The sequence below is a fragment of the Benincasa hispida genome, chromosome 1 (genome assembly GCF_027475165.1).
Source record: "Benincasa hispida cultivar pf3 chromosome 1, pf3_genome.v1.1, whole genome shotgun sequence".
NCBI classification, from domain to species: domain Eukaryota; kingdom Viridiplantae; phylum Streptophyta; class Magnoliopsida; order Cucurbitales; family Cucurbitaceae; genus Benincasa; species Benincasa hispida.
In genome coordinates this window covers 98681908-98697928 of record NC_143478.1, presented here as the reverse complement: position 1 = coordinate 98697928, position 16021 = coordinate 98681908, and the positions used below count along the sequence as shown (strand labels likewise).

At 25.8% G+C, this 16021-nt stretch overlaps 1 protein-coding gene across 2 annotated transcripts; it reads left to right on the top strand.

Annotated features, from left to right (window-relative positions):
• The first annotated feature begins 2537 nt into the window (after window positions 1–2537).
• Window positions 2538–15792, top strand: LOC120072580 (uncharacterized). 2 transcript variants are annotated; one of them, XM_039024976.2, is made up of 4 exons: window positions 2538–3774; window positions 3894–3944; window positions 4222–4294; window positions 15373–15792. In XM_039024976.2, the coding sequence occupies exons 1-4, from the start codon at window positions 2999–3001 to the stop codon at window positions 15535–15537; spliced, it is 1065 nt and encodes a 354-aa protein (XP_038880904.2). In that variant the 5' UTR covers window positions 2538–2998; the 3' UTR covers window positions 15538–15792. The 2 variants fall into 2 exon arrangements, 1 of the variants encoding a protein (XP_038880904.2); XR_016523831.1 differs by having other exon boundaries at window positions 2575–3740.
• Window positions 15793–16021: the final 229 nt, after the last annotated feature.

Genomic DNA, 16021 nt, shown 5'->3' with positions numbered 1-16021 from the left:
CTTAATTTTTAAAATAAATATTTAAACTTTCAATTTTAACTCTAAAAATCCCTTAAAATATCTAATAGATATATAAGCTATCAATTTAGTATCTAAAAATCTCATAAAATATTAAAAATAATTAAAATTAACCATTGTATTAGAAAAAAAAATTATTTATGTTTCTAATTGAATCTTAAATTTTCAATTTTGTAGTCAATAGTTACATCTTTTTTATTAGACACACAAACCGAGATGTCAATGGTCTAGTGCATATTTTTCAAGATTCAAGAAGTATATCTCACAAAAGTTCTTATGCTAGTTAGCTAGTTTGACAATATTATATGATTTGAATATTATATCGATGCATCTAATATTATATTTATATAAATTTGTGCCCTTTATCTAAATTCCTGGATCTTTCACTGTCTTCGATTATATGTTAATCCATCTCAAACATAGACTGTACATGTGAAAAATTATATATTCACAGTTTTTTTTTTTTTTTTTTGGATGAGCTATAACAATACAAGTCTTAAACTTTAATATTATAGATGGAATATATCGAACAATTGCAATGACATTTAATTCCTGATAATTAACATTAATCAATTATAGTTTAACCATCACAAATCAATTTAAGAATAAAATGGACCATTATTTGGTGATAAAAGGGAAAAGGCCTTTATGGTCAAATATTTTATAAATATTTCTCTTATTCATTAATTTTTCTTATAAATGTTTTTTTAGTTCAATTTTCTAATAAATATTAAAGGGAAAAAAACTATTCAACACCCTTATGATGTGGAAAGCTCAAATATTCAACGTAATGAAATAAAAATTAAAGCATATTTAATTTTGACCCTTACCATCATTGAGTTTTAAACTTTTATTTAATTTAGGGACAGGAAAATAAACCTCAAACCTTTAGTTTGAAAATTTATACGATTTAAATAGTTGAGTTATACTCAAAATTATATTACAACTATAGGTATCATCATATCAATATTAATACATTGGACTCCATCAAAATTTCACAATGAGTTGCACACCCAAAAAATAATTATTTGCTACAATATCATTAAAAAAAGAAAAAAAAAAAAAAAAAAACTAACATACATTCAATCGAATACTTTCTTTTGAAAAGATATGTATTTAATAGAACACTTGTTACATTTTTTAAATAATTGATAAAGATTTTGTGTTAAATTGAAGTTTCATTTTAGAGAGACAAAGAGAGAATTTAATTGTTAAAGAGGAAAAACGTATTTGGTTGTTTATTTAGAGAATGTTAAATAAATTCTTATTATGTGTAACAAATATTAGATCTAAAATTTTACAAAGGAATGGTACCATTTTCTCAAAACGCACCAACAAATTCTCAATATATCTCTCTTATTTTCTCTCATTAGCCTTTTTGAATAATTGACCAAAAGACGGGTATTTTACTTGTGGTGCTTTGAGCTTAACCTTTCTGGTCCAAAATGATTTGAGCTACACAACGTTTTACCTTGGATAGATGTATCTTGGGGAGGATAGGCCAAAAAATATCTATTACACCAGTGGTTGATAATAAAGAAATTCAATACAAACCATAGAAGGATTGAATCTCCTTTAAAGAGAGCGAGATATCTACATCTAAACTTAATTGTTTACGTTTTTGTTTATGTGTTCGTTTCTCAATATTTACTTCATTTCTCTCTGTTATTTGTAGTTTTTCCATCAATATTAAATCAAAATAAGTTCAATACTCAAATTAAAATTATCGTGTAAGGCATATATTCTAATTTCTAACGTGAAATAAGAGGTCAAAGACTTGAATTCTTCTATCTCAATTTTTTTTAAAAAGAAAAAAAGAAAAAAAGAAAAGCAAAAAAAACTAAGGCCTCATTCGGTAACCATTTAGTCTTTTGTTTTTGTTTTTGAAATTTAAGACTATTCCATCTATATTTCTTACAACGATTTGCATCTTTCTAAAGAACAATGGTTAAATTCTTAGCCAAATTTCAAAAACAAAAACAACTTTTTGAAAGTTGTTTTTTTAGTTCTAAAAATTTGACTTAGTTTTGTAAACCATTGGTGGAAGTAGATATTAAAGAAAGAAATTTGAAGGTAGGAATAGTGTCTACACGCTTAACTTTAAAAAAATAAAAAAAAAACAAAATAGTTACCAAACAGAGTCTAAATTTTTAATTCTTTAAGGAGCATTTGGAACTCCAACTTACCTTGGTAGAGTGGGCTATTGTAACTTACTCAGTGTTTGGGTCTCATATTATAATAATTGAAGTTACCAATTATTATAATTATGGTAAAACTATTTGAAAATTTTTATTATCTTACTATTTTGTAACCATCATCTCTTCTCATTTATAATAATAATTTTTTTTCATTTGTAACTCAAATTAAAATAGTTTACATAATCCCACGAACTATAATAATGATGGACTATAGACTCTTATAATTTATTGTTTAAAAGAAAAAGTAGAGGAAGTAAATACATTAAAAAGAAAAAACAATTCACAAACAACAAAAAGTTGCAAGTGCCAAAGTAGGAAACTAGAAATCTTTTATAACCTAAATTATATCACACACATCACACCAACTGAACAATCTCTCTCTCCTTTCTTTTCTCTCTCTTCTGCAACTATTTCATCATCTCCACAAGGTTCCAAAGATAGAGAGAGAAAATAATGAAAAATTAGGAAGAATAATTTTTAGTTGTGATTATTATTAAATTTTATACTTTCCTTCCCAATCCCATAGACATGATTATGATCAAACAAACACCACAACCAAAAACCCTCATCATCTTCTTCTTTTTCTTAATGGGTCTCTCTTTTTTTCTCCTCTCAAACAAACCCTTCATCATCTTCCATGGCTCCTCAAATTAACCATTTTTCTTCTCATAATTTCTTCAATATTCATCCATGGCTCCCTCTCACCACAAAAACCTCCCCCTGATCGACCATCGTACTCGTACAACCACGGTTCTTCCCGTTCGATTCCCGGCTCGCCGGACATGACAATGGTTGCTACCCTAAACCACCTCTCCAAACACCATCCTTGCGGCGGCGCCGACCATCTCATGAATGGTGGTGCTCCACTTTGTAATCAATATTATTATTATTATTATTATTTAGGATCTAATCCTAATCTAATTTCTCTTGATCCTCACATGGCGGAAGATGATTCCACAACTAATAGTTTTAATGATCAAGCCCCCTCTAATAGAGATGATGGCTGGCTTCAATTAAGTATAGGTGGCAGCCGCGGCGGCGGTGACAGCGTAACCGGAGTAAAATACGATCAACGAGAGTTGATGATCCTCGGAAGATCAAGCTCGGGTTTGGTGGAGCTAGATCTATTACCCGGTGGCGGTCGGGAAATTCCGACGAATTATTCGAGGTGGGTTTCGGATTTCTCGAGCTCTGAGACTGCGACGACATCCAAAACGGGGACGAAGACGGAGACAGGAATAGCCATGCCTTTGTTTTTGGGAACTTCTAGTTCTTCCAACTTTGTACAGCAAGAGATTAATTGGGCATTTAGGCCGGTGGCCGGTGTCGGAACCGGGGTCCCGTCTTCTTCCTCTCCGTCAACATCGGCTGTGTCGTCTTCTTATTCTCTACCGGTCAGCAGTCGTCGGAGTTCTTACTTAGGCAGGCCATTAATCCAATTCCAGAGTGTCGGAGTCGACACCGCCACGGCCGGGCCGAGCTCCGACGTCAGAATTATAAATCCTCCCCGCCGGCCCCATTCTGGTATTTGGTTTACATTAAAAGCCTTAGAAAATCAGTAAGTAGAAAAAATAAAAAAATAAAAATAAAAAATTTACATATCCTCTTTGTTTCTTATTATTACATATCATAATCAAATTGTTGTCTAAAACTTTGATTTTGGGTTTGTTAATGCAGAGGAAAAGAGCCAATCTTGCCTCAAATATCAAAAAGTTATCTCAGAATCAAGTGAGATTTTTCTCTCTAATTAACCCTAATTAAATTTCTCCTTTTATTTATTTATTTATTTATTTATTTTGCCTTTGACTTTAATATCTATCTCGCTCTCTCTTTCTTCCCTTTTTCTATCTTTTTTTTTTTTTTTTTCTAATTTTGATTGAACTTTTAAAGTTGAAACCAAAAAAGAATACTAAAACTTTTTGGATCATCATCTTTTTTTTTTTTTCCTTACATATGACTTCTTTATTTTATTTATTTATTTATTTTGGTTCTTTGAAATTAATAGGGATGAAAAGATGACAGTTGGTTTGGTAATGAAGTATTTGGTTAATAAGCTCCATCTGGATAGCGAATCAGAGGTATTTATAAACAATGAACTTCTTTTTATTAATTCTCTTCATGTTTTTGCTTAATTTCATTATATATTATTACATATGAACAATTTAAGCTTTTATTCATTAGATTTAATTATGAGAATATTAAGGAAGAAAATTATTTTAAGAAATGGAAAACTAAGATTAATTCACCATTAATTAATTAATTGCTTTGTAGTTATATTGATATTTTGCATTTAAAGGTATTATTTGGATTTATGGTTTGGTGTTACTGATCTGATGGAAACATCAAAACTAAAATAGGGCTTCATTTAGGTTCCATCTTCTAGGCTTCTAGGATGTTAATTAATTAATTAATAGTAACCCCATACTTTATGTTTTTGTATTATTTTACACCATATAATATTTATATATGTGTGTACAAAAACTAGCTTTTTAGCAGTTAATTAAGATGGTTAGTTATTTATAATAATTGGATAAATAGCAAATTATATTAACTTGGTTTGCATTTTTTTTTGTTTCTTTTTTCTTTGTTGAATGCAACTACGGTAGAGATAGGGATCAAACCTTTAACCTTTAGAGTGGAAGGTCATGTCAATTACGATTGAGTTAATCTCACTTTGACAACCTGCATTTTTTTCTTTTTTGTTGATTATATTTATTTGTGTGTTTTTTTTTATAATAATGGATTATAATTTTCAAGATTTGCAAATCATATCTTTCTTTAGAATTAATTTTAAAATCAAGGATAATGATCGTTTTCTAATTTTACAAAATAGTAAAGTAGTAAATATAAATATATCTACATAAGATTTTAGGCACATTTCTTTTTCTATCAATAACATATAGGATGAGAGATTCGAATCTTTAACCTTTCGATTAATAGTTCATGTATCATGCTTAATAAACGGTTTAGCATATTTAGGGTTTAGTTAACAGGAAAGGTTTTTCTCTTCTTTTTTTTCTCCTTTTTTTATGGTAATCAAAGATTAAATTTACTCAAAGGAAATCATTAAATATTTTATAAAAAAAATTTATTATAATTTAGAAACCCATAGACTTTAATGTGTTTTATTGTATCCCATTCACTACTGGATTCAAGAAAAAGTGTTTTAGCAAAAATTAAAATATGTGTAAAGAAAACAACCTACCAACTTTCTTTTCTTCATTAGAAACCTTAAAGTTAATTCATGAATAATAATGGAGGAATCAAAGGAAAAATAAATGTTTATTCTCAAATAATTAGACAAAAACTTGCTTCTCTATAGAACAGGAGACTTATATTAAAAACAAACCAACATAGGAGAATAAAATATTAACCAATCTTTACCTTTAAGAATGCTAGCTAGCTAGCTTGTCTCTTTTAATGTCTATTGCTTTTAAGGTTTCCCTGTTTTTTCTTTCTTCCTTTTTTTTTTTTTTTTCTTTTTTTGGTTAGCATTTCTTGGACTAGAAGACTATACACACATGAAACTAATTTAAGATGTTATATAGTTAATATTTATGAATTAAGAAAACTAAACTTTTTTATGTATAATGCTCGACTCTCTCTTGTTTTAATATTGCATGAAAATATTAAAAATTTTGAAGCTCAAATTAATTAGGCTCATCCTATAAAGAATTTTTTTCCTTTTTTTTTTTTTTTAATTTCTAAAATGATGTTTGTTTAACAGAAGCTTCTTCTTTTAGTTCCAACTTTTCAAAAAGAAAAATTTTATAAAAATCCAAATAAATGTTGAAACTGCCCTTTTATTTTTAGAAATATAACAATAGTATTATAAAAAAAAATTGAATATAGATTAAAAAAACTCCAAAAATAATAATAGATAAACATTACTCTTTAAAACAAAAATGAAACCCTTATCAAAATAGACCCCAAGATTTTTAAGTAAATTAAAACATATAATTTATTCACAAGTTCTTCTCTTTTTTTTTTTTTAGAATATATTCATATATAAGGTATTCTAGATGACTTAAGGAAGACCACAAGGGCAAGATCATAATTGTACCCTATAAAAACAATAAAAGAAAGGCAATTTCATAAGTTGGTAGCTTGTCATATGTCATATGTAGATGAGTTTACATATTTTTTGTAATATTAATAATTATTTTCCATTTATACTAGGGATTCTTAGATAATTACCAAACATAAGACACATCATAGCTTAACCATTATGTTAAAACAAAATCTTTTAAATGAGTTTTAATATAGAATTCAAATTTTTGTTAGATACAATTTTTTAAGAAAAAATGGAAAATAAGAACCTAGATGATGTGTATATATGTAGCATTTAATAAATGAAAGTTTAAAGTACATATAACAATTTAATAGAATATGATTGCTAACATGTTTTTTACCCCCTCTCCCCCCAAAGGAAAAAAAAAAAAAAAACTATCATTGCTTGCATTATAAAAAGTGTTGGTTAACATGGATGAATTAATAAGCAAAATTATTCATAGTAATAATATAGATATCTAAATTGATAAAAGCATTTGTAGCGCTTATCATTATGCTTTTCAAGCTCACACTTAATAATGTAATATCAATAGTTCTTCACTAATAATTATTAGAAAACAAAGAACACATAAATTATATAATATTTTATTCATCTATAACTTTTTTTTTTAATTTTAAAAGTATATTCTCATGTTTTATAGAATTTGAATATAAGGTAGTTGTAAATGATAAAACTATTGAAAATATTTTTAAATATAACAAAATGTCATAGTCTATCAATGATAGACACTAATAGATATTTGATAGATGTCTAGCAATGTCTATTAGTAATAGATAATGAAATTTTGTTATATTTGAAAATATTTTTCAACAATTTTTTATATTTCAAAACAGCCCTCGAATATATTATAATTTTAGTTTACATCTTAGAAATTTCGAATCTTCAGACAGAAGGAAATTGCGTTTTACACTTTTTTAGGAAGAACTTAAAATTTTAGTATTGCTTTTAGTAGATACAGTGTATTTGGCAAACATATTGTTTATTCTTTTAAAAATGGTTAAAAACGTATATTTCAATAAGTATAGATTTTTTAAATATTCATAAATCAGGGTTTTTAAAAAAAAAAAAAATACAGGGTATTTTGAATCCATGTGAGAGAAAGAAAAACTATAAGTATTTAAATTTTATTTACCAGTTGATCAGTCATCATCGATAATAATTACAATGTAGCTGCCAATTAAGATTTTTCTTATTGGAGATAGAGTTTCAAGAAATCAAATTAGCTAATTTATTTTTAAACTTACTTTACAATAAAGAGTTATAAATATTGTCAGCTTATTAATCTATTTTTAGTATTTATAGGGTTTTTTTAAAAGGACGTATTTTTAGTATTTAAATTGATTTTTTTTTTTTTTTTTTTTGCTTTAATTGAATAGCATGCATTAAAACAACCCTTTACCATATTAAGAAAACACTTTATGATAAAGTACATATATAAATTTAAACTCTTATTTTTGCAAAGTATGATTAAAGAGTAGTGATCAAAATAACTAGGGTTTAAGTAATGAAATATAGTTCAAATAAATATTAGTTAAACTTTATTTCAAAAAAATAAATTATTAGCTAAACATATATTTAAATATTGAAAATTTTATTTAACATTGTTAAAAGTTGTAGTATATGTCTAGAAATAAATGATAACAAAATATATAGGAAAATGTGACTGATTTTTTTTTAGTTAATTAACAAATGTGTGATTAGAATATGAAAAAACTCTTCCCTATAGTCATATAATATATTTTCACTAGTCTTGTGTTATATTTGAATTGACTAAATAAAAATAATGATCATGATATAAGCAAAATAAAGTATATTTTTAAAGTGTCATTCCATCTCATATGTCCTATTTAGTAAATATATATATATATATAAAAAAAAAAAATTGAGTGCAATCTGGATAAACATTACCCGTTAAAATTTTGTCATAGGGTAAAAAATAAATTTTAATGGAATTTTTTTTTTTTTTTTTTTTTTTTACTATGTATGAAAAAAAAATACATGAAATTATGTACAGTCTAGTCTTTTTGCAAATAATTTATCATTAAAAAAAATCAACCCTACTACTAAACACCTAAAAATTAATTGTTACTTCATTTTAGCATTTCATACACTGCAATCAGCTTAATATATATTACTTTCATATTGGTGGATTTTCAAAATTAGAAAAATAAAGGGAATTATTTATACAAAATAGCAAAATTGTAATTACCTTTGAGAGAGACTTGATAAAAACCAATAGAATTTTATTATTGATAAATGCTGATATAAGTCAACCAGTATTTATAAGTGTTTTTTTACTATTTCTGTAAATAGTTTGACATTTCTTCTAATATATTATTAATAAATAGGAGATTGAACACACAAAAATAAAAATGCACACTTTTTTTTATTTTATCTATTTTTATCGAATATTAATTATTTTTTATACATTCTTTTATCTATTTTTTTTTAGTATGTGTGTATGTATACATATATTGTGTCTCTCTTCCTTTTCTTTTTTTCTAAAGTGCAATAATATATCTTTGTCATGCATAGAGTTTCATATTGACTTGGATGCTTTTGTGTTTATGTGTATGAATGGGAAAAAGAAAAAAATAAAATAAAGGTAGAATTGGCTTAGCATGCACTCTTTTGGAGACCCACTAACATACAAGAAACAAAAAGTGAAAAAAAAAATTTAAAAAAAAAAAATTGATTATAAATTGTACATAGAAGAAAAATGATGTGTTAAATCGAGAAAGCGACAAGTGGACCCGAAAAATAAAATTCTTTAGGCATTAAGAACTATGGAATTTGTATTCGTCATGCTTTCGAGTGATTTAAGTCAGCCAAGGAATTGTTAGAGATTTTAATTCTTTTTTTTTTTCTTTTTTCTTTTTTTTTCTCTAATTAATTAGTTAATTAATTATTATTATTATTATTATTTTTTTTTTTTTTGGAAAAATGATCACATTTTGTTGGAGGGTAGGCCCATATTGATTACACTTCAAATGTCTCATCAAAACCCATCTTTTTTATTTTCTTTTAAGTGGTGCACTTTTGATGTTTACATGACCATACCACCAACCACACACATATTCCAACATTTCAATCTTTATCATTCCCATTTATAAACTTTTATTAATTTATTTATTTGTTTTAGTATTAATTAGAAGCTTAGGCCTTTCTTTATTTTAATTCTCACATTTTAAGTCCTATGAAAAAAATAAAACAATAATTATTTATCTCCAAGTATGGATCACCATCTTTATTATATAGAGACAAAATATTAGTGTTTTTGGGAAAGTTGTTGAGGATTAAAGTTAATTGGTTTTTCTTTTGAGTTTACACATTTAGAGAGGCTAGCTTTTGAAATAAATTTAGAAAGGGGTTGTATAAAAGTTTAAATTTGTAGTTTTTTTTTAGAGATTTTTTTTTTCTAAATTTAATTTTTGGAAAAATATACATTTTTGTCTCTAAATTTCAAAATGTTAACGTTTAGTCTTTGAGTTTTGAGTTTAGCTTTAATTTAGTCCATATATTTCAAAATGTTGCAATTTTGCCTCTGATATTTGAGTTTTCTTTCAATTTGGTCCCTAGATTTTAGATTTACACTTTTAACTTCGTTTTTTCTTTAAATACTCACTTTCAATCATTAGCAAAATAATATCTATTAATAAATCTAAAATAATTATGAAGTGAATTTAAAATTTAAATAGTAATGAAAAATAGTGAAACTTCATTCATTATAAGTCTTTTAAATCTCATAAATTAATTAATAGACATTTAGACTAAAGATAAAAAGTAAGTATTCATTGAAAAATCAAGATTAATTAAAATGGTAGATCTTGAAACTTACCAAATTAAAACAAAACTAAATCTCAACAGTAAAATTAAAACATCTTGAAACCTAAGGATTAAAACTTAAAAGACTAACCAACAAGAGCGTAGCTTAATTGGCATAATGTTCATACTATCAACCTCGTGGTTTGAGGTTTGATTCTCCCCCCCCCCCCCTAACACTTTAATTATAATACCTCTTCAAAAAAAATTTAAAAAAAAAAAAAAAAGAAAACTTAAAAGACTATGTATAATATTTTGAAATCGAGGACCAAATGGAAATTAGACTTAAAATTTAGAGACTAAGAAGGTATTTTTCTCTTTTTAACTTTTTAATTTATTGAAAGTACTATAAACTCTATTTTGTCCATATTCTAATAATAATACATTATTTTGAAAATAAATTAAAACCCACAAAAAAATAAGATCTTCAAAAAAAAAAAATATTGAAAATATAGATATTAGAATTCAAATTAAAAGAAATTTCAAAAAAAAAAAAAAAAAAAGTGAAACACGACTAGAAAGAAAGAATCTTTATTTATATCAAAACCCCACTTTGTTTTTGCCAAAATTTTACGTGAAAAAAAAAAAAAAAAAAAAAAAAAATCAGAGTTGTTATTGTGCATGAAGATGAAAGGATAATGTGTAGAGCAGAATCATTTCAATTTGTTGAAAAAGGGCAAAAAATTAAGCATGAAAGGACAGATAAGAGCCTTTGACAATGATTGGAGAGAGAGATTGGGAAAAAAAAAAGCTTTAAAAAAATATTATGAATCTATAGAACATAGGGCGGCTAGGTTAATAAAAACTTTATAATAAAAATAAATGTATGTTGACCTTATAATAAAATAGGGCTTCTTCTTGTAACGTGGAGGAGAAGTGCATGAAAAATGTATATCTTTTTACTTAACATAAGGTTTTTCATTTTTTTTCCTTCTTATTCTTCTTCTTTTAGTATATACATGGCTTATTCATCGCCGTGCATTATGGGTTTGATTAATTCTAGTTTAGCTTAATTTAATTGGAATTTAATTAATATATATATATATATATATATATATATATATATAAAATGTAGAAGGTGATGGCTATGATGAGATTTGGCTTAGGAGCAAAGTCTTGTTTGGGTCCCATAATAATCAACTTTTTCCTTAGTTCTTTGAGAACGTGGGGAGGATATTGGCCACCCTATCCTTTCAATCTATTATATCTTTCCCACTACTTACATTTTTTTTGTGGAATTAGGGTTTTCTTTTTTATTTCTTTTTATTTTATCTTAATTCATTTAAAGATATTTAAAAATATCTGAGGTTAATACAACGTGATTAATGATTTTACATTATTGGATATAGAAAGGATAAAAAGATCAGATTTCAACATATATATATTCAAGAGTTTATAGGAGCAGTCCCAATGTAACAGTCGCATTAAATATAGTTGTTGAATTCAATTCTAGTCTTTTTGTTTTTTTACAATATGTAGGATATGGGGATTGAAACTCAGATTTTGAAGATAATTTTTAAAATTGATGGTACAACTTCGTGTGAGTTGAGTTGTTACTCTTTTATAAATTTAAAAATTATTTTTAGAGGGGAGGTTATAAAATTTTTTTACTTGTAAGTATTTCTTTAATATTGTTTTAAAGAAAGTAGTAATTAAATTATTATTGTGTGAGTGAGTGTTTTAAGAAAAGTAACATTTTTTTTTAATATGAAATAACTTTAACTTGTGGTGTTGATTCCTAGGCTTAATGATTCTTCATTCTTTACCTATTTTGTTAACTGTTTTTTACTAGTGGATGAAAGTTGACTTAATTCATTGGATACACCTATCCCTAATAGAGGGAAATGACAATTTAGGTAATCAAGGGCTTGTATAGAAGTGGCTTAAAAGTGTTTTTTTAATCTTTTGGACTCTTCTCAAGCACATCTTAGATGATTTTTTTTTCAAGTGTTTAGGACAAAGACCAAAGTTGTAAAGTCATAAAACCTATAGCTTAATAAGTTAATAGAACATAAAACTTATATTTTTTAGTTGTGAATCTATAAATTCTATCTTCGAATCAAATAGAGAATGATGGTATAACTTTAACTATTTAGGTCAAGCACCCCGTTTAAATATTCTTAAGTGAATTCAGAGATATTTTACAATAAATTTGGTATGACTTTTTAAAACTATGAAGAGAGTACTGTCTTTAATTAATTAAAAATATTTTTATTGTTTACAAAATGGTATTTGTTAACAAAGTATTAAACATATTAGAGATATTTACTTTAAAATACTACTCGTAAAAGTATTTTGTCAAACTTGAGTTTGACTTAATTGGTTAAGGTATATACCTCCATCAAAATATTCCCTCCTACCATGTAATTTTTTATTTTTTATTTTTTTGAAGTGTTTTGTTTTCAATTATACATCATTCCTTTCAATTTCATCTTTTTTTTTTTTTTGGAAGATTAGGAATCTCTAGATTGGGGAAATGAATCATGAATTCCAATTATGTCCTCCACTATATAGGTGGGAAGAGATTATGGACCCTATTATCTTTTTTCACTCTCTCACTATAGTTTAGATAGAGAAAATAGACTCTTATGTGTTTCTACACTAACATTAGTTTTGTTTTATTTATTTTTCCATTTTAGGATCATTCTTTCATTAAATAGAGAGAGGTGTATAGAATGGAAAAACATGTAAGCAAAATGACAAAGGATGACTTCAATATTTGGAAGGAAATTTTCCCTTTTAAAAATACCACCCACTTGTTTGGGAGTTTTAGGAATATATATCTAGAGGGATAAAAAGACATCATAAATTCTAATACTCTCTCTCTTATCTCTTCCAAAAAAAAAAAATATTCTTCAACCACATACATGAATATGAGAACATAAGAATGGGTTAAATTATAAAAAAAATGCTCTTAAACTTTATATTTTGTATCAAAAATATTTTTGAAATTTTAAAAATTTCAAAAATATCCTTAAATTTTAAAAATTAATTCAAAAAACATTCTTACCATTAGTTTTGGATAAAACCATTAAAGTTTTGTTTCAAAATTACTCTAAATTTTCAAAAGTTTCAAAATACCCTTAACTTAATAAAAGTTAAAAAATATCTCCTTTATTAATATTTGAACAAAAACTGTGAATTCCTCGTGAGAAAAATAATTTTAAAAATCAAAACAAAAAGTTATCAAAAATGTTCTACCATTAATATGGTGATCAATTTGTTTGAAGTTCTCTTAAGTTCGAAAAGAACAAATTCTAAAATAAATTATATAGATATCCTCATTTTTTTTTTCATATAAATACTCTCATATTTCTCTTCATTTTTCAATTCTTAGTTTACACCAGTTTTCTCAATAATCAAAATAAAAACCAAAATTTTAAGTTAAAACATAAAATCCCACCAAATTTTATAAAATTATAAAATCAAAACCTCCTTTTAAAATATACCAAAACTATAAATAGTCGAATAAAAAAGTATTTGGCTACTAACACACACAACTACTATCATACAATTTTTTTAAAAAATATGCAAGTTTGAAAATCATTTGGTACTTTATTTATTATCTTTTTCTTATTATAGTTCCTATACCTTAATTGAAGTGTTCAATTTTATTTATTTATTTATTTTAGATAAATAAGTGTCAAATAGTTAACAAAAAGGAGAGTAAGAGTGTATTGAAGAAGGAGGGGAGAAAAGTTGGAAAATAGAGAGGTAAGACGGTATTAACGATTTCTGTTCATATAAGAAGAAGAGTATTTTTTAACTTTTTCTAAAAGTTGGTATTTTTTAAACTTTTGAAAGTTCAAGAGTATTTTTGAAAAAAAAAAAAAGTTAATTGTTTCATCCAAAACTAACATCAACGGTATTTTTTAACTTATTTTGGAAGTTTAGGGTATTTTTAAAACTTTGAAACTTTGAAACTTCAGATGGTACTTGAAACTTTTGAAACTTCGGGGATATTTTTTACACAAAATGTGTAGTTCAAGGGTATTTTTTATAATTTAGCCTAATATTAAATGTCTTATAGTGTGTTTGAAATACATTTTCAAGTGTTTACTTTAAGAAATAAATCATTTTGAAAGAAATTGGAGTGTTCGACAACCACTTAAAATAACTTTTCAAGTGTATTTTAATCCATTTTTATCAAAAATATTTAAATAATAATGAATTCGTTGAAAACCACTTTTTTCCAAGTTAATTCAAATGTTAGAAGTCCAAAAACTTATAGGTTGTTTCTAAGCTAATAAAAATATAGTTCTCATTATTCATTCATATTCATTTCTTGGTTTTTGGAGAGAAAAAAACATTTTGCATATATTATTAAACATCAAAGACAAATAGATACTATAATATAGTATTTTTATTTTTTCCTTTGAATGTTATTTCAACCAAATTTTTTGCTTAACATATTCCTTTGAATTTTCATAAATTACAACCTCAGCCCTTAGAGCATGAAAATTTGACATAGATGATCTATTTTTATTGTCAATAGCATTCATATATCATTAATAATTCATGTCAATGAGATATAATAGGGACCTATATTATTCATTCACCTACATATAAGAATTGAAAAATTTTTGGAGTTGAAATATATTCAATATTTTTGGAAGATATTCACATGCACATTGGTTGTTGGTCTTACAAATCTAAGCTCTTCAAAGATTATAATCCCTTCTTCAATTATCATTAACTCTAGCCCTTTGTACTCGTGCCTATTGAATATCAACGAAGAGACGTAGAATATAATGAAGATGTTAAAATTGTATCAGCCTAGTTGGATAATCCGGTGCATCTACTGACCCACAACCCGTATCTTAAAAAACATATATATATTCAATAGTTAGAGAAGAAAGAAAAAGAAAAGTTAAGATGTCAAAATAAGGATAGCCCACTAGAGGTCAAAGATTCAATCATCAACCCTGTTGATGTACTCAAAAATAATAATAAAGTTTGTATTACTGACCTTAAGGTTAGACGTTTGAATTTTCCACCTCACATATTATCCAAAAAAAACAAGAGACTAAATTTTAGGAGTCGGAATTATTTTTAAACCTAAAATATAAACTTCATAATCTTATTTACTTAGATGAATATTAGATAGCATCCATTATATAGTATGTAGTAAATGTTTCAAACTCAATACTCTGGATCTCTATTCACTTCTTTTATTTGAATCTATGTACATGTTTAATAAATGATGAAAAATATATAATTTTTTTTTTTTTTTTTTTTTTTTTTTTTTTTGATGCATAACAGATAGAGATAAGATGTAGAGGGCAAGAGTTGCTTCCATTTTGGACATTGGAGTATGTAAGAGATAGGATTTGGAATACTTCTTCATCAAACTCAATCTTCACTTTGCTTCCTCACACCTCAACCACAAATCACTTAATGCTTCTTCACTATGGAAGGAAGGATTAATTAATAATAATATGCCCTTCTAATTTATTATTTATTTATTTATTGTCCCATATGATTTTTCTTTTTTTCCTTTTTCTTTCTTTTTTTTTTTTTAAAGTTTTTTTTGTGCTACTCCCTTATTTGCTATATCATTTCAACTTTTTTTTTTTCCTTCTCTCTCGTTCTTTCTCATTTTTATCTTGTAGAACTTGTTTTCTTGTTGAGTTATATACACTTGTTGAAAAATTATGAAATTTTGACATGATTTAGGAGTTATTTTGAGATAGTATTGAATATATATACGTATGTCTAATTTTATTTTATGTTTTTGGAAGGTTTATAGGGAATGTTTCTTTAAAATTTGAAATTCCATTGAGTACTACTTTTGTTTTTAGTACAAACATTATGGTGATGGATGAGACCTCCAACTTCTAATACTCTTTTGAAGTTTATTATGTTTGAAACTATTATAGTAATGCTATACATCCTTTATGAACTATTGTAA

What these genes read in the sequence shown, in the direction of transcription:
- LOC120072580 (XM_039024976.2), top strand. Translation starts at nt 2,999, where the DNA reads ATGACAATGGTTGCTACCCTAAACCACCTCTCCAAACACCATCCTTGC. An exon ending in TTAAAAGCCTTAGAAAATCA is followed by an intron (nt 3,775 to 3,893) that starts GTAAGTAGAAAA and finishes TTGTTAATGCAG; the next exon opens with AGGAAAAGAGCCAATCTTGC. An exon ending in ATCTGGATAGCGAATCAGAG is followed by an intron (nt 4,295 to 15,372) that starts GTATTTATAAAC and finishes GATGCATAACAG; the next exon opens with ATAGAGATAAGATGTAGAGG.